This window comes from Coregonus clupeaformis, chromosome 20 (assembly GCF_020615455.1).
Source record: "Coregonus clupeaformis isolate EN_2021a chromosome 20, ASM2061545v1, whole genome shotgun sequence".
Classification (NCBI taxonomy): Eukaryota; Metazoa; Chordata; class Actinopteri; order Salmoniformes; family Salmonidae; genus Coregonus; species Coregonus clupeaformis.
The window spans coordinates 50,864,773-50,884,199 of NC_059211.1; the positions used below are offsets into that span (position 1 = coordinate 50,864,773).

Genomic DNA, 19,427 nt, shown 5'->3' on the forward strand with positions numbered 1-19,427 from the left:
AATCCTCTGTACTCATGGTGGAGGCAGGCAGTACTATATACAGACAGTACTATATACAGGCAGTACTATGTACAGTTATATCCAGACAGTACTATATACAGGCAGTACTATATACAGTTATATCCAGACAGTACTATATACAGCCAGTACTATATACAGGCAGTACTACACACAGGCAGTACTATATACAGGCAGTACTATACACAGGCAGTACTATACACAGGCAGTCCTATATACAGGCAGTCCTATATACAGTTATATACAGGCAGTACTACACACAGGCAGTACTATATACAGGCAGTACTATATACAGGTAGTAATATATATAGTTATATACATGCAGTACTACACACAGGCAGTACTATATACAGGCAGTACTATATACAGGCAGTACTATATACAGTTATATACCGGCAGTACTATACACAGGCAGTACTTTACACAGGCAGTACTATATACAGGCAGTACTATATACAGGCAGTAATATATATAGTTATATACATGCAGTACTACACACAGGCAGTACTATATACAGGCAGTACTATATACAGGCAGTACTATATACAGTTATATACTGGCAGTACTATACACACACACACACACAGCAATTATTCTGAGATATTTCTGTGTGTGTGTGTGTGTGTGTGTGTGTGTGTGTGTGTGTGTGTGTGTGTGTGTGTGTGTGTGTGTGTGTGTGTGTGTGTGCGTGTGTCGATGACAATAGAAAGCCTATTTTGTTGAGAACCATAAACCCAGCCAGATGTTGGCAGGCAGGTTGCCACATCAATGGAAGACAATATGATGCGTATATGAGTTAATTTCTATGAAGACATGTGAAAAGGACAACGCATGAACAGGCTGACTATAGTGGAATGGAATGAGCAGAGTATGGTTAGAGAGCAGGACCAAAATCATGGGCATTAATATGGAGTTGGTCCCCCCTTTGCTGCTATAACAGCCTCCACTCTTCTGTGAAGGCTTTCCACTAGATGTTGGAAAATTGCTGCGCGGACTTGCTTCCATTCAGCCACAAGAGCATTAGTGAGGTCGGGAACTGATGTTAGGCGATTAGGCCTGGCTTGCAGTCGGCGTTCCAATTTATCCCTAAGGTGTGCAATGGAGTTGAGGTCAGGGCTCTGTGCAGGCCAGTCAAGTTCTTCCACACCTATCTCGACAAACCAGATCTGTATGGACCTCACTTTGTCCATGGGGGCATTGTCATGCTGAAACAGGAAAGGGCCTTCCCCAAACTGTTGCCACAAAGTTGTAGGCAAAGAATCGTCTAGAATGTATGCTGTAGCGTTAAGATTCTGTGAGCTTGTGTGGCCTACCACTTCACGGCTGAGCCTTTGTTGCTCCTAGACGTTTCCACTTCACAATAACAGCACTTACAGTTGACCGGGGCAGCTCTAGCAGGGCAGAAATTTGCTGAACTGACTTGTTGGAAAGGTGGCATCCTATGACGGTGCCACGTTGAAAGTCACTGAGCTCTTCAGTAAGGTCATTCTACTGCCAATGTTTCCCTATGGAGATTGCATGGCTGTGTACTCGATTCTATACACCTGTCAGCAACGGGTGTGGCTGAAATAGCCAATACCACGCATTTGAAAGGGTGTCCACATACTTTTGTATATATGGTGTACAGTATATAGGGAATAGGGTACCATTTGGGACTCCCCCTCAGTGTAACTCCCCCTCAGTGTACCTCCCCCTCAGTGTAACTCCCCCTCAGTGTACCTCCCCCTCAGTGTAACTCCCCCTCAGTGTAACTCCCCCTCAGTGTACCTCCCCCTCAGTGTAACTCATCCTCAGTGTAACTCCCCCTCAGTGTACCTCCCCCTCAGTGTAACTCCCCCTCAGTGTACCTCCCCCTCAGTGTACCTCCCCCTCAGTGTAACTCCCCCTCAGTGTAACTCCCCCTCAGTGTAACTCCCCCTCAGTGTAACTCCCCCTCAGTGTAACTCCCCCTCAGTGTAACTCCCCCTCAGTGTAACTCAGAACATCCTTTGTGGAGGAACAGGAGGGACACATTGAGGGGGATCAGGCAGACAGGTTCCTGGCAGGACTAGGCCTCTGGTCAGGAGGAATCAGCCAAGCACTGTCCACCCCCATTACCACACCTCTCTAACATTACTGGAGCACATTGCCACACCTCTCTAACATTACTGGAGCACATTACCACACCTCTCTAGCATAACTGGAGCACCTACCACACCTCTCTAACATTACTGGAGCACATTGCCACACCTCTCTAACATTACTGGAGCACATTACCACACCTCTCTAGCATAACTGGAGCACCTACCACACCTCTCTAGCATAACTGGAGCACCTACCACACCTCTCTAACATAACTGGAGCACCTACCACACCTCTCTAACATAACTGGAGCACCTACCACACCTCTCTAGCATAACTGGAGCACCTACCACACCTCTCTAACATAACTGGAGCACCTACCACACCTCTCTAGCATAACTGGAGCACCTACCACACCTCTCTAGCATAACTGGAGCACCTACCACACCTCTCTAACATAACTGGAGCACCTACCACACCTCTCTAGCATAACTGGAGCACCTACCACACCTCTCTAACATAACTGGAGCACCTACCACACCTCTCTAGCATAACTGGAGCACCTACCACACCTCTCTAGCATAACTGGAGCACCTACCACACCTCTCTAACATAACTGGAGCACCTACCACACCTCTCTAGCATAACTGGAGCACATTACCACACCTATCTAACATAACTGGAGCACCTACCACACCTCTCTAACATTACTGGAGCACCTCTTTCACATCTAGTACTGGAAGCATTTGGCTCTACACAATGACTACACGCACCCGGTGTCACAGGAAGGCCAAGAAGATCATCAAGGACCTCAGCCACCCAAGTTCATCCTGCTACCATCTACAAGGCGGAGACAGTAAAGGTGTATCAAAGCCAGGACCGAGAGACTGAAAAACAGCTTCTATCTCCAGGCCACCACACTGTTGAACAGCCATCACTAGCCGGCCACCGCCCGGTACTCTGCCCTGCACCTTAGACACTGTCACTAGCCGGCCACCGCCCGGTACTCTGCCCTGCACCTTAGACACTGTCACTAGCCGACCACCGCCTGGTACTCTGCCCTGCACCTTAGACACTGTCACTAGCCGACCACCGCCTGGTACTCTGCCCTGCACCTTAGACACTGTCACTGGTCGACCACCACCTGGTACTCTGCCCTGTACCTTAGACACTGTCACTAGTCGGCCACCGCCTGGTACTCTGCCCTGCACCTTAGACACTGTCACTAGTCGACCACCGCCTGGTACTCTGCCCTGCACCTTAGACACTGTCACTAGTCGACCACCGCCTGGTACTCTGCCCTGCACCTTAGACACTGTCACTAGTCGACCACCGCCTGGTACTCTGCCCTGCACCTTAGACACTGTCACTAGTCGACCACCGCCTGGTACTCTGCCCTGCACCTTAGACACTGTCACTAGTCGACCACCGCATGGTACTCTGCCCTGCACCTTAGACACTGTCACTAGTCGACCACCGCCTGGTACTCTGCCTTGCACCTTAGACACTGTCACTAGCCGGCCACCGCCTGGTACTCTGCCCTGCACCTTAGACACTGTCACTAGTTGACCACCGCCTGGTACTCTGCCCTGCACCTTAGACACTGTCACTAGTCGACCACTGCCTGGTACTCTGCCTTGCACCTTAGACACTGTCACTAGCCGGCCACCGCCTGGTACTCTGCCCTGCACCTTAGACACTGTCACTAGTCGACCACCACCTGGTACTCTGCCCTGCACCTTAGACGCTGTCACTAGTCGACCACCGCCTGGTACTCTGCCCTGCACCTTAGACACTGTCACTAGTCGACCACCACCTGGTACTCTGCCCTGCACCTTAGACACTGTCACTAGTCGACCACCGCCTGGTACTCTGCCCTGCACCTTAGACACTGTCACTAGTCGACCACCGCCTGGTACTCTGCCTTGCACCGTAGACACTGTCACTAGCCGGCCACCGCCTGGTACTCTGCCCTGCACCTTAGACACTGTCACTAGTCGACCACCGCCTGGTACTCTGCCCTGCACCTTAGACACTGTCACTAGTCGACCACCGCCTGGTACTCTGCCCCTTAGACACTGTCACTAGTCGACCACCGCCTGGTACTCTGCCCTGCACCTTAGACACTGTCACTAGCCGACCACCACCTGGTACTCTGCCCTGCACCTTAGACACTGTCACTAGTCGACTATCGCCTGGTACTCTGCCCCTTAGACACTGTTACTAGCCGGCTACCGCCTGGTACTCTGCCCTGCACCTTAGACACTGTTACTAGTCGGCTATCGCCTGGTACTCTGCCCTGCACCTTAGACACTGTCACTAGTCGACTAACGCCTGGTACTCTGCCCTGCACCTTAGACGCTGTTACTAGCCGGCTATCGCCTGGTACTCTGCCCTGCACCTTAGACACTGTTACTAGCCGGCTATCGCCTGGTACTCTGCCCTGCACCTTAGACACTGTCACTAGTCGACCACCGCCTGGTACTCTGCCCTGCACCTTAGACACTGTCACTAGTCGACCACTGCCTGGTACTCTGCCCTGCACCTTAGACACTGTCACTAGTCGACTATCGCCTGGTACTCTGCCCTGCACCTTAGACACTGTCACTAGTCGACCACCGCCTGGTACTCTGCCCTGCACCTTAGACACTGTCACTAGTCGACCACCGCCTGGTACTCTGCCCTGCACCTTAGACACTGTCACTAGTCGACCACCACCTGGTACTCTGCCCTGCACCTTAGACACTGTCACTAGTCGACCACCGCCTGGTACTCTGCCCTGCACCTTAGACACTGTCACTAGTCGACCACCGCCCGGTACTCTGCCCTGCACCTTAAGAGACTGCTGGCCCTTGTATATAGAGACATTGAACACTGGTCACTTTAATAATGTTTACATACTATATTCTAGTCATAGCTCATCCTATATAACTACTGCTGTACACACCTTTTCAAATTTCTAGTATTATTGTCACGTGCACAAGTTCAGTGAAATGCTTTTTTTTGCAAGCTCTTTCCCAACAATGCAGTAATCAGTATCAGTAGTACTATATAAAAACAGCAAAGTAGAAGAGAAGAACATGAGAAAGTAAGTAGCTATATACAGGCTGAGTGTGTTCTATTCCTATACTGTCTGCACTGTCTATACACACCATTTTCCGGACTCTGCCATTGCTTGTTCTGATAGTTCTGATATTTTTTAACTTTTGAGATTATGTGTGTATTTTATTGTGTTGCTAGATAATGCTGAACTGTTTGATCTAGAAACATAAGCATTTCGATGCACCAGCGATAACATCTGAAATTCTGTGTATGCGACCAATAAACTTTGATTTTATTTGATTTGAAGGCCTGCTTTGTAGCCATCTACTTTTGCCATGCTGTGTTAGCACGGGTTCCACAAGGCAAAGTCAAAATGGGTTCCACATTTCCACAAGTCATAATATATGCAAGAAGTATGCATATGCATGCAGTTTGTGCCTGTGCATGATATTGCATGTTTACAGTGGCTTGCGAAAGTATTCACCCCCCTTGGCATTTTTCCTATTTTGTTGCCTTACAACCTGGAATTAAAATTGATTTTTTGGGGGTTTGTATCATTTAATTTGCACAACATGCCTACCACTTTGAAGATGACAAAATAATTTTTATTGTGAAACAAACAAGAAATAAGACAAAAAAAACAGAAAACTTGAGCGTGCATAACTATTCACCCCCCCCCCAAAGTCAATACTTTGTAGAGCCACCTTTTGCAGCAATTACAGCTGCAAGTCTCTTGGGGTATGTCTCTATAAGCTTGGCACATCTAGCCACTGGGATTTTTTCCCATTCTTCAAGGAAAAACTGCTCCAGCTCCTTAAAGTTGGATGGGTTCCGCTGGTGTACAACAATCTTTAAGTCATACCACAGATTCTTAATTGGATTGAGGTCTGGGCTTTGACTAGGCCATTCCAAGATATTTAAATGTTTCCCCTTAAACCACTCGAGTGTTGCTTTAGCAGTATGCTTAGGGTCATTGTCCTGCTGGAAGGTGAACCTCCGTCCCAGTCTCAAATCTCTGGAAGACTGAAACAGGTTTCCCTCAAAAATGTCCCTGTATTTAGCGCCATCCATCATTCCTTCAATTCTGACCAGTTTCCCAGTCCCTGCCGATGAAAAACATCCCCACGGCATGATGCTGCCACCACCATGCTTCACTGTGGGGATGGTGTTCTCGGGGTGATGAGAGGTGTTGGGTTTGCGCCAGACATAGCGTTTTCCTTGATGGCCAAAAAGCTCAATTTTAGTCTCATCTGACCAGAGTACCTTCTTCCATATATTTGGGGAGTCTCCCACATGCCTTTTGGCGAACACCAAACGTGTTTGATTATTTTTTTGTTGAAGCAATGGCTTTTTTCTGGCCACTCTTCCGTAAAGCCCAGCTCTGTGGAATGTACGGCTTAAAGTGGTCCTATGGACAGATATTCCAATCTCTTTGCAGCTCCTTTAGGGTTATCTTTGGTCTCTTTGTTGCCTCTCTGATTAATGCCCTCCTTGCCTGGTCTGTGAGTTTTGGTGGGCGGCCCTCTCTTGGCAGGTTTGTTGTGGTGCCATATTCTTTCAATTTTTAAATCATGGATTTAATGGTGCTCCGTGGGATGTTCAAAGTTTCGGATATTTTTTTATAACCCAACCCTGATCTGTACTTCTCCACAACTTTGTCCCTGACCTGTTTGGAGAGCTCCTTGGTCTTCATGGTGCCGCTTGCTTGGCGGTGCCCTTTGCTTAGTGGTGTTGCAGACTCTGGGGCCTTTCAGAACAGGTGTATATATCCTGAGTTCATGTGACAGATCATGTGACACTTAGATTGCACACAGGTGGACTTTATTTAACTAATTATGTGACTTCTGAAGGTAATTGGTTGCACCAGATCTTATTTAGGGGGCTTCATAGCAAAGGGGGTGAATACATATGCACGCACCACTTTTCTGTTATACATTTTTTAGAATAGTTTGAAACAAGTTATTTTTTTCATTTCACTTCACCAATTTGGACTATTTTGTGTATGTCCATTACATGAAATCCAAATAAAAATATTTTTTAATTACAGGTTGTAATGCAACAAAATAGGAAAAACGCCAAGGGGGATGAATACTTTTGCAAGGCACTGTATCTGTGAGAGTGAGTGAGTGTGTGTGTGTGTGTGTGTGTGTGTGTGTGTGTGTGTGTGTGTGTGTGTGTGTGTGTGTGTGTGTGTGTGTGTGTGTGTGTGTGTGTGTGTGTGTGTGTGTGTGTGTGTGCAGAGTCTAACTGGGAAAGCTCAGCAGAGCAGCAGCACATTAGCTCTGTGGACCACACACTCTGTTCACTCACTGCTGCAGAATAGAGTCCGTAGAGAATCTGTCGCTATCCGTCTGCCTGTATGCTCACACACGTCACGCCACCACCCCCAACACAACACACAACTCACCAACCGCCACCACCCGAGCTCAACCCACCACCACCCACCACCCCAGGCCAGACCACCCCAGGCCAGACCAGACCACCCCAGCCCAGGCCAGACCAGACCACCCCAACTCAGACAAGACCACCCCAGCCCAGACCACCCCAGCCTGGGCCAGGCAAGACCAGACCACCCCAGGCCAGACCAGACCACCCCAGGCCAGACCTGAGGGGGCAGAGGCCACTGACACATCCTGACCTAAAGCTCCACAGCCTGGTCCTTTGTCCTCCAACACTTGTCCACATCAAACGCTATACCACTTTACACCCTGCTGCAGGCCTTCATGCCCCTCAAAAACACGGCGCACCACCTACCAATGCCCTTAAAACTCCTTCCAGGAGCATCTCAGCTGTTCCCCCCACTAACCTACATTCCCTCACCTCCCCTCCCCTCCCCCTCCACTCCCCTCCCCTCACCTCCCCTCCCCTCCCCCTCCACTCCACTCCCCTCCCCTCCCCTCGCATTCATTGCCTGATCGCCTGCCAAGAGGGGAGAAACCGACCGCACCACCTTTCCTTTACCGGTGGAGCAAAACAAGGTACATGTCATTCCGCACTCTCCAGTCAGTGCCGGCATTACGGACTCACTGAAACCTTACACATGTTTTGATTCAACTGTACATGAATGGCTTACAAGGTAGAGGGGAAAAATGTGCTTCTCGGAAAAACAAACCTGAGGTCGCGTCATCCCAAACCATGGGAATGATGGTTAGCCTTTGGCACGGACAGAGAGTATATCTAATATCCTCCAAATGAGCCCTCCAGACTGGCTCCAAACCAGGATTTAAAACGCGACATAATAAAATTAACCTGTACCAAAAATCTTACGTAAATAACCTTTCCCCTAATAACGAGCGTCTAGACAATCTTTTAGTGTAATCGGTTTTAATCTGATTGTTAAAAAGCTGAGTTTGGAATGCTCTGATAGGGTTAGTGTGTTCATCCAGGGGTTCCTGCCTGTTATTATGGATAATAAGGCTCTCTGCATGCTGACTGACTGGCAACAGCTCTCATGTTTTAAGGGTTGAGTTGAGTACCACAGTGCTTGGCAGCTAGATGCCTCTTCTCATTCTGTGGCATTGCCAAGGTCTAAGGGGATGGCCTAGACCAGAGAATCCATGCTACAATTCATTAAATTGTTTAATCATTCATCCATTTTCCAACAGGGAGAAGAAATAACAGTCCTCCTTCCTGTAGCAACCACTGTCCTATCTATGGTCATCAGACAGAGTACAGTGCAGCGTGCTTACTGCAAACTGCTGGGGGGAAAAACTGATTAGGCCAGCATAAATTTCAAGCTGGTCTATGATGGTCTGATGCTGGTCTGACTAGCATGGTCTAGCTAGTTAGACTGGCCCACTAGCTCGTCTGCTGGTGACAAAACTGGTCCAGCTGAAGATTAAGATCACTTCATTGGTCAATTGCACACAAGGTCCAACCGAAATGTGACTTCTGCTTTTAACCCAACCCCTCCAAAAGACACACAAACATAGAGTTACTTTTCGGAGAGCTGCCACACTGCGAGCCCGTGGAGCCGTTGTGGGGGGTTAAGTGTCTTGCTCAAGGGCACCTAGGTTTTTATACAAGCACACCTCCAGTTGCCAGCTCACATCCTGCCAGATTTTTTTTTCCAGTCAGACCCTGGATTCGAACTGGCAATGCTCCAGTTGGTGCCTCACCTCTCTAATCACTAGGCTACCGGCCGCCTTCTAACCAACATGGTCTAGTTGGCAAAACCACGGCCATCATTATATTTCTCAGCATGCTCTATTGCAGTTCTATTGTTTGTTTCAATATCTGTGTTTTTGCATGTACATTGATTGATTCATAAATCTTATGCTACACAAAAAGAAATAACATACATTTTGCTAAACTAATCCAATCTTAGTTGGACTTCTTGCACCCAAATGAAATCCGCTGAAATGGTTGTTCCCGTTTAGATGGTTTAGGTAGTCTTTTTTATTCATTTTTCTAACCCTGGCAGTCATTCTGACACTTACTCTGGCTGGATTCCAATAGAAGTTAAACATCACTTTGCAAGCCAGCCTAATGTGACTTGCAGGCCTGATGTGGCCACTGTATTAGGGAAAAACTAGGCCCTCAAAGTAAGGCCTTATGATATTTGTAATTGATTGTCTTAAATAATTAAGCACTTTGATGCTGGTTTTTCTGGTGACCAGCAAATGCTGGTACACTGGTGACCAGCTATTGCTGGTATGCTGGTCACCAGCATAAACTGGTCACCAGCAAACCAGCGTTACCAGCATACCAGCATAAATTGGTCACCAGCATATCAGCATCAAAGTGTCCTAACACAATGATCTGGTATACTGTATGCTGTCTTTTTCAGCAGCGCAGGCATGTCAAGCCAAGACAGTAAACTAACACAACTGACCTCATAGCAGGTTCACAGGACATAACTCGAGCCCTCAGATAAGCAGCAAAACATGCCTTTATGCAACACAATCCATGTTTCGTAAACATACTGTACATCGGTCAAAAGAAGGGCAGAGTTCAAGGGTTGGATTCCTCTGACGTCACGTTCAACGGTTCACTTTCAAGCCCACCTTGTCACATCTAAATCACACAATCACACAGCTGTTTGGGTGTACCTGGATTAACCCAATGATAGTAACAGGTTAAGGATGAAACCCACTGAACACTCTGAGCACTGAACCAAGAGGGGTGAAACAACAGCTACTATGTTTCATAGGTTGATTATTCTGCTTTTTGTTTGTTTGAATACACTTTATTTAAGCAGGTTCTCCCACTAAGGTCAGTAGACCTCTTTCACAAGGGAGACCTGGCTAAAGGCGTCATGCTTGCTTCAGTTCGGCTGGCGATTAGCCAAACTCAGCTAGCCGAACCAAAAGAGTGTGCTCGCGTACTCCTTTAAAAGACCTTCACTTGAAAAACGAGAAAAAAGCGGCAATAGTCCTGTTTGTCTATTTTGATGCCCCGTAGCCAGTATACATTTCGTCAAAATAATCAGAATTAATCTAAGATAACTCAAGAAATCTGTCATTAATTTTGACGTTTTTCCAGAGGAGATCTTAGTCGTGCAATTTTACATCTAACTAAGATGTTTGGTGCGGTATTTCTCAATGAAAGAATCTGCATGAAAACGAGTCGTCTCTCGTTGAATGGCAACAAAGACTTATTGAAGAATGCCTACTGTTGACCAATCATAGATGAAGGGGCGTAGACTTCGGCTCTGAACTTCGGCTTGACTCCAGAAAAAGAATGGTGTGCCCGAACAGCCGAAAAACCCCTCAGGAGCTGAAAGTGGCTGGAAGTGGCTAAAATGGTTAGAAGGAAATTATTTTCCAACATTGGGGTCCAGTAAGCCTGCTAAACATGTTATCAACCTGTAATCAACCTGTAATCAACTTCCCTGTAAGCAGAGCATCATTGTGTAGCTAAATGTCTCTACCTGTTTAATCTCTATTTTCTCCCTCTACAAGAACCTTTAAAATCACTGCCATACATGGATACATCCCCTCTTCTCCCATCCCTCCATCCTAGACCCAGTTACTCCACTCGGCTGGCACCACCGTATCAAGTTCAGGCCTTCTTTCACACACAGGCACACAGACAGTGACCTGAGGGAGGCTGTGACCTCACAAACCTGCGCCGGTCACCAGAGGTCAGACGATATCACATTATCCAATCATTACAAAGCAGAGAGCACAGACAGACTGACAGAGAGTGGAGTCACCGCCCCCTCAGGTCACAATCAGGACAGACCAACTCTCAGAAGCTCCAGATGAGACAGAGGCTTGTGTCCCAAATGGCACAATATAACCTATGAAGTGCATTGCTTTTAACTAGGGCCCATAGAGCTCTGGTCAAAAGTAGTGGACTACGGAATATGGTTCCATTTGGGGCACAGCCCGAGAGTATGCAGCCCAGGTTGAAGGAGAAAACAGAACTGAGGATGGAGACATGGCTGGTTTATGTAGAAAACACAACAAACTGCAGTCTGCATGTTCCACAGTGACATTAAACATTGTAAACCTATCTAGACTACAGCTCTCTGTCTCAAAACTGCTGAAATAGTAACACAAATGGAGGTGATGTTTAGAAGTGCTTCCAAACAAGCCCTGAGGTATTCTAAACTTTCCCAGATGAAAGCCCAGGGGGGAACCCCTGTAGGAAAACTACAAAGACGCTAAGTGGCGTTTTAAACTATTGCGCTCAACCCCTGAGGCACGGAGAAAAAAGGTGCACGAGTCAAGCACTCCTAAAAATTAAAGGCTATTTTCATATTCCAGGCAGGTCGTTACAAAGATGAAACAGGAGAGGTGAACTGTCCTCTGCCACGCTCCTCCTCGACTGCCTCACTACCATTTTCAACCCCCTCACCTCGGAATTCCTGCTTAATGGCATCATTATTGACTCTGTCCAGCAACATGCAAAGATCCTTGTAATCTCACACGGGCGGGGCGGTTTTCAGACAGAAAATGCTGCCACTCAAAAAAGGAAAAAGAGAGAAAACTAAAACACGAGAAAAAAAGGGATGGATACTACTTTACAAAGATTATACTTTACAAAGATACTACTTTACAAAGATACTACTTTACAAAGATACTACTTTACAAATATAAGACTACAAATATAATACTTTACAAAGATAATACTTTACAAATATACTACTTTACAAAGATACTACTTTACAAATATAATACTTTACAAATATACTACTTTACAAATATACTACTTTACAAAGATACTACTTTACAAAGGAGTCCCCAACACCGGCTGATGCTCTTTGATCTTCTGAGGGACTAAGAGCTACACCGTCATCACCTCTCTGATGATTCCACAGGCAGCCAGCAGCCTCAGAGCAGCGGTCCAGTCCCTGACTACAGGCAACACAGGGGCTGCACCCTGTTCACATTATAGTGCACTACTTTTGATCAAGGCCCATAGAGCTCTGGTCAAAAGGGCCCTGGTAAAACCTAGTGAACTATAGGGAATAGCCTGGTCAAAAGTAGTGCACAGGAGCCTGCTTGAAGTTGGCTAATTAGATTTCAACAGTTGATCATCACAACACCTAACACACACTCACACACACACACACACACACACACACAGGAATGTCCTGTTCCTGTTCCGTATGCTGTGTATGTTTCCTCCTTATCACTGTAAGTGAGCCTCATTGGCACCTTGTTTTGAAAGAGTCCACTGCCAGAGTGGAAGTGTCAAAGTGGTAATGCTACAATGAACCTCCGACACAAGCCTTCCGCCACTGTACTGTTTCAGCAGCATTCTAACAATGGAAACAGCTCTTTCCTAAGGCTTATATAAACACAACCCCTCTGCTTCAGTCAAATGACTTGAGAAGTATGCTCTGTGTCTCCCTGTCTCTCTGTCCGTCTCTCTCGCTCTCTTCCTCTCTCTCTCTTTCTCCCTCTCTCTCTCTCTCTCTCTCTCTCTCTCTCTCTCTCTCTCTCTCTCCCTCTCTCTGTCTCTCTCGCTCTCTCTCTCCCTCTCAATTCAATTCAAAGGGCATTATTGGCATGGGAAACGTGTTTACATTGCCAAAGCAAGTGAAATAAACAATAAACAAAAGTGAGAAGACACAAAACAACATCTCCCTCTCTCTCTCTCTCTCTCTCTCTCTCTCTCTCTCTCTCTCTCTCTCTCTCTCTCTCTCTCTCTCTCTCTCTCTCTCCAGGGTGGAGTAAAGGGGGGCTTCTTGAGTGTTCTTCCCACACAAATTTGACCCCAATATCCCAGCACCCCCCCCCCCCCCCACACCCTCCAGGTCCATGTTTACTGTGGCAGATTGCACTGTAAATAGTGGGGGGGCTCTGGCCTCCGATTCAAAGACAGCCAAATCAAACAGGAGGCACTTCCTTATCAGCGAGCAGAATGGAAAACAGAGAAAATGTATGCACATCCACCTGGAACAACTTCAGAATAAAACCCCTTTAAAAACAAAGCTGTGCCTCTTCAGTAGGATGGGGATGAAATGTCAAACACAAGTATGGCTTAGGTTTTACGGCATACGCCACTGCTGCACTGTGGGCGTCTACGTAGGCAGTGAAGGACATTCAGTCAGCTCCAAAAGTATTGGGACAGTACAAATGTGTTGTTGTTTTGGCTCTGTACTCCAGGACTTGAAGTGATTTGAAAAGTTACAGACAAACAAATATCATACCACCCACCCCCCTCCCAAAAAAAAAACTTTCTCACTCATCATTATTCACGATTCAGGCCCTGTGTAGCTCAGTTGGTAGAGCATGGTGCTTGCAACACCAGAGTTGTGGGTTCGTTTCCCACGGGGGGCCAGTATGAAAATGTATGCACTCACTAACTGTAAGTCGCTCTGGATAAGAGCGTCTGCTAAATGACTAAAATGTTTTAAAAAATCCGTAACAGTGGAGGTTGCTGAGGGGAGGACGGCTCATAATAATGGCTGGAATGGAGCAAATGGAATGGCATTAAGTATTTGATACAATTCCACCTATTCCGCTCCAGCCATTACCACAAGACCGTCCTCCCCAATTAAGGTGCCACCAACCTCCTGTGATCTGTAATCATGGTAGAATCCACATTAATGTAGAAGTGTTTAGAAACATATTCTATTCTTATTTACATAAAAGTGACTCCAAAATGACACAATACATTATTTACTATTAATTTCTATTGGGCACGACATAATCTGAAACGAAACAAACAGCAAATGCATCCAACATTGAATACTTGAATACACATATAAGTGAATTTGTCCCAACACTTTTGGTCCCCTAAATTGGGGGGACTATGTACAGAAAGTGCTGTAATTTCTAAACGGTTCACCAAATATGGATGAAAATACCCTCAAGTTAAAGCTGACAGTGCACTTTAACCTCATAGTCATTGTATCATTTAAAATCCAAAATGCTGGAGTACAGAGACAAAAATGTGTCACTGTCCCAATACTTTTTGATCTTATTCTCCCCTCCCCCTAGGCCCCCGGCACACAATAGTCAGGAAACTCTCTCTCTCTGTGTGCTCAGAAATAGCCACAAATATTTACATTTTTAGTCATTTAGCAGACGCTCTTATCCAGAGCGACTTACAGGAGCAATTAGGGTTAAGTGCCTTGCTCAAGGGCACATCGACAGATTTTTCACCTAGTGAAAAACCCTTTCAGTTACTGGCACAACGCTCTTAACCACTAAGCTACCTGCCGCCCCAAATATTCCCTAGAAACCTTGTTAGTATAGGCTTACTTTAACAATACAACTGGTTTACACTGTATATGGTACAGTCTGTACTAGCCCATACACAGGGTTGGGGAATAACTGATGACTTTTGAAAAACTAGATGATTAATTATTGGATAACTTTTCAATTCTGAAAGGATGTTTGCGAGAAAAAAATATACACTACCAGTCAAAAGTTTGACACACCTACTCATTCAAGGGTTTTTCTTTATTTTTACTATTTTTTACATTGTAGAATAATAGTGAAGACATCAAAACTATGGAATAACACATATGGAATCATGTAGTAACCAAAAAAGTGTTAAACAAATCAAAATTTATTTTATATTTGATATTCTTCAAATAGCCACCCTTTGCCTTGATGACAGCTTTGCACACTCTTGGCATTCTCTCAACCAGCTTCATGAGGTAGTCACCTGGAATGCATTTCAATTAACAGGTGTGCCTTCTTAAAGGTTAATTTGTGGAATTTCTTTCCTTCTTAATGCGTTTGAGCCAATCAGTTGTGTTGTGATAAGGTAGGGTGGTATACAGAAGATAGCCCTATTTGGTAAAAGACCAAGTCCATATTATGGCAAGAACAGCTCAAATAAGCAAAGAGAAACGACAGTCCATCATTACTTTAAGACACAAAGGTCAGTCAATAAGGAACATTTCAAGAACTTTGAAAGTTTCTTCAAGTGCAGTCGCAAAAACCATCAAGCGCTATGATGAAACTGCCTCTCATGAGGACCGCCACAGGAATGGAAGACCCAGAGTTACCTCTTCTGCAGAGCTTCTGTGTAGCTCAGTTGGTAGAGCATGGCGCTTGCAATGCCAGGTTTGTTTGATTCCCACAGGGGCCAGTATGAAAATGTATGCACTCACTAACTGTAAGACGCTCTGGATAAGAGCGTCTGCTAAATGACGTAAATGTAAATATGTTCATTAGAGTTACCAGCCTCAGAAATTGCAGCCCAAATAAATGATTCACAGAGTTCAAGTCACAGACACATCTCAACATCAACTGTTCAGAGGAACTGTGTGAATCAGGTCTTCATGGTCGAATTGCTGCAAAGAAACCACTACTAAAGGACACAAATAAGAAGAGACCTGCTTGGGCCATGAAACATGAGCAATGGACATTAGACCGGTGGAAATTTGGTCTGGAGTCCAAATTGGAAATGTTTGGTTCCAACCGCCATGTCTTTGTGAGACGCGGTGTGGGTGAACGGATGATCTCTGCATGTCTATTTCCCACCGTAAAGCATGGAGGAGGAGGTGTTCTGGTGTGGGGGTGATTTGCTGGTGACACTGTCTGTGATTTATTTAGAATTCAAGGCACACTTAACCAGCATGGCTACCACAGCATTCTGCAGCGATACGCCATCCCATCTGGTTTGGGCTTAATGGGACTCTCATTTGTTTTTCAACAGGACAATGACCCAACACACCTCCAGGCTGTGTAAGGGCTATTTTACCAAGAAGGAGAGTAATGGAGTGGTGCATCAGATGACCTGACCTCCACAATCCCCCGACCTCAACCCAATTGAGATGGTTTGGGATGAGTTGGACGGCAGAGTGAAGGAAAAGCAGCCAACAAGTGCTCATCATATACTCCTTCAAGACTGTTGGAAAAGCACTCCAGGTGAAGCTGGTTGAGAGAATGCCAAGAGTGTGCAAAGCTGTCATCAAGGCAAAGGTTGGCTATTTGAAGAATCTCAAATATAAAATATATTTTGATTTGTTTAACACTTTTTTGGTTACTACATGATTCCATATGTGTTATTCCATAGTTTTGATGTCTTCACTATTATTCTACAATGTAAAAAATAGTAAAAAATAAAGAAAAACCCTTGAACTTTTGACTGGTACTGTACATTATGACACCTTTCTGTTTTCTCAATGACATTCAATAAAGCATTGAAAATAGGCGCAAGGGGAAAGTAATCCAAAAGTAATCTGATTACTTTACTGAGTTTGGGTAATCCAAAAGTTACGTTACTGATTATTTTTTGGACAGGTAATTAGTAACTGTAACAGATTACATTTAAAAAGTAACTTACCCAAACCTGGCTATACAACCTAATGGAGAATATGTTATTTTATGGCTACATCATACTTCATCAGTCGTATGGGAAAGGACCAGAGGTTTACTTGTTCTTCAAAAGCGTGCACTAATTGAATCAGTCATTTGGAATACTTGTATATTCTGTGCATACCTCACTTTCAACTATTTATTTTTCATGGCACAGAGGCTCGATTGAGGCGTTATACAAAAATGCTTAAAGAATTTGACATGCTGATTTAAGCATAGGAGCAACGCACATCTGGAATACTGCTCTGAGTCACCACGAATCCCTGCTCTCTCTCTCCTCTCTCTATCTCTCTCTCTCTCTCTCTCTCTCTCTCTCTCTCTCTCTCTCTCTCTCTCTCTCTCTCTCTCTCTCTCTCTCTCTCTCTCCTCTCTGTCAGTTGGTTGGTTTAGTAACAGTATGATGATGATGCTCTGAAACGATAACCAGATATTGTGCATGTGCATCTTGAAAGACATTCCTGTGCTCTCAGAGGACAGCAGGATGGAAAATCTATTTGGCACAGAGGGTCCAGAAACAATCTCTATGTCAGATCCAGGTTTGGTGTATTAGAGTTCTGGAAAACGAAATGCTCCCTCTCTGCCTTTCTCTTTTCCTTCTCACTTCTCCCTTTCTCTCTATCTCTCTCTTCCTCTCTCTCCCTTTCTGTCTTTAACAAGCTCTCACCCGGCGCTTATTTCGGCACTCTCGCAGCATCCCATCGCGCTATGGACTGTTTGCTGGCCACTGTGTTGTTGACCGAGGCCCCCCAGGCCCCCCTAGGCCCCAACAGGCCCCGCAAACAACACAAGTCCCTGACAATGGCTTTTGTTGACGATGTACCAAGTAGATGAGTGAATGGTTCTCCCTATCCACAGCTCTCCTCCCTATCCACAGCTCGTAATTACAGACTCAAACATATGCTACACACTTTTCCCTCTGTTTTTGGCCAAATAAAACCTCATGCAGCGTTGGATCCCCCAAAAAGTGTCTAATATATATGGATATGTCATATAGGCAATTAGTTGGTGTGAAGAGTGTGTGCAGAGTTCAATGCCCTGTCCACTTGGATCTATACATCTAACAACATGACACTGGCCTCTTCCTTGTCTAATTTCTACACTTTTCACAGTAAATACAAGGTAGGCTACCACATTACAGTATGATGTTGTGCCTGAAAGGTAATAGCCCTAAACACACTAACTCAAACGGAATGCTAATGATAGTGACTGCGGAGCTGAACATCTGCATGCGGAGACAGGGAGACAATGCCCGGATGCGGACTACGCTGAGGTGTGAAGACATTACGCATTCAGAGCCCAGAGTGTGGGTAAACTATTACATTTCTCACGTTTCTGACGATGAGGTCTGCTTTTGTTCCAAATAAGATCTGTTCATGTAGGCTAGACTTGCCCATACAAAACATCTGTATTCTACCACTTACAATAGCAGAGAATTGCAAATACTTTGTTGCAGAAAAAAAAAACTGTTGCAAAGATAAAGGTGTGATTCAGATGATGAGACAGAGAGGGCATGTTTTTTCATGTACATATCATAAATCATTCTTATTTATATTACATTTATTAATGATTGCAGATCAACCCTGCTTTTCTTACCCGGGTCGTGGAAGGGAACCAATGCATAGTTGTAGAGGGGTCTCTTTGTTCTACTCTGCGACATCTCCAAAATCTTGGATGCCCCCTCAATAACCTGCACGAGATCATCGTACATGGAGCCGGTGACATCAAAGACGAACGCCAGGGTGGACGCTCCCTCTGGGATCTCCTCTTTTGTCCCTTCGGTCCCCGTGTTCTGCCCGGAGGACACAGCCGCCAGGAGAAGTACCTGCACAAGCAACAATGGCACACGCTTGATGCCCATTTTCAGACCGAACGGTCTATGACGCGTCGCCAACAAAGTTCTAATAGTTTTTGTCTCCGCTCAGAAACTCAGGATGAATCTCGAGGTAAAGGGAGAGACATTGGCTCCCTAAAAACAGTAACAAGATAGTGATGAAAAAGCCAATATTGTTTTCCTTAAATAAATAAAAAAGGAGAAAAGCGGTGGAAAACTTTAGATGCTGTCAAAGATGCTCTCGCGCCCTTCAATGTTCTGATTCAGCGCGCGTCACCTCCGCCGCTCTGGTGGACCTTCTGAGCTTCTCACACTCTTCCTATGAAGTTATGAAGGAGCTCAGCTCTGCTGCCGTGTCGGGAGCTCTTATCCAAACTCTGCAAGTCCCCTTCTCAAAGCTTCTCAGGAGAAGAAAGGCTCAAGGCAAATTGACTCCTTACAGAATAGCTGCCTTCTGATTGGAGCAGCGGGTTTTGGGAGTCCTGCCTGGGATGGGGCCCTGTGCATTAAAACATAGCAGTAGGCTATACTTGAATTATACAAGACATGTATGGAGAAACACATTTGTTTCATATTGAAATAGTAGGCCTACATGGAAAAAGTACTGTGGCCAACAGAAAGAAAAGGAATTGATACCACAATAGTATGTATACATGTAGGCTACAAGCAGCTTATGAATGCCTTGTGAGCAGTAAGACTATCATAACATGTTTTCATTGTCATTGGATCCTTTGTAAACTAAC

At 45.5% G+C, this 19,427-nt stretch overlaps 1 protein-coding gene across 1 annotated transcript in view; it reads right to left on the reverse strand.

Moving 5' to 3' along the window:
* Nucleotides 1–19,021, reverse strand: part of hmcn1 (hemicentin 1) — a 213,524-nt gene extending 194,503 nt beyond the window's left edge. Inside the window, exon 1 of the mRNA XM_041838786.2 lies at nucleotides 18,447–19,021. Within this exon, the coding sequence (XP_041694720.2) occupies nucleotides 18,447–18,711 (265 nt within the window). The 5' untranslated portion in view covers nucleotides 18,712–19,021. The remainder of the gene's footprint in view (nucleotides 1–18,446) is intronic.
* Between the last annotated feature and the right edge of the window lie 406 nt (nucleotides 19,022–19,427).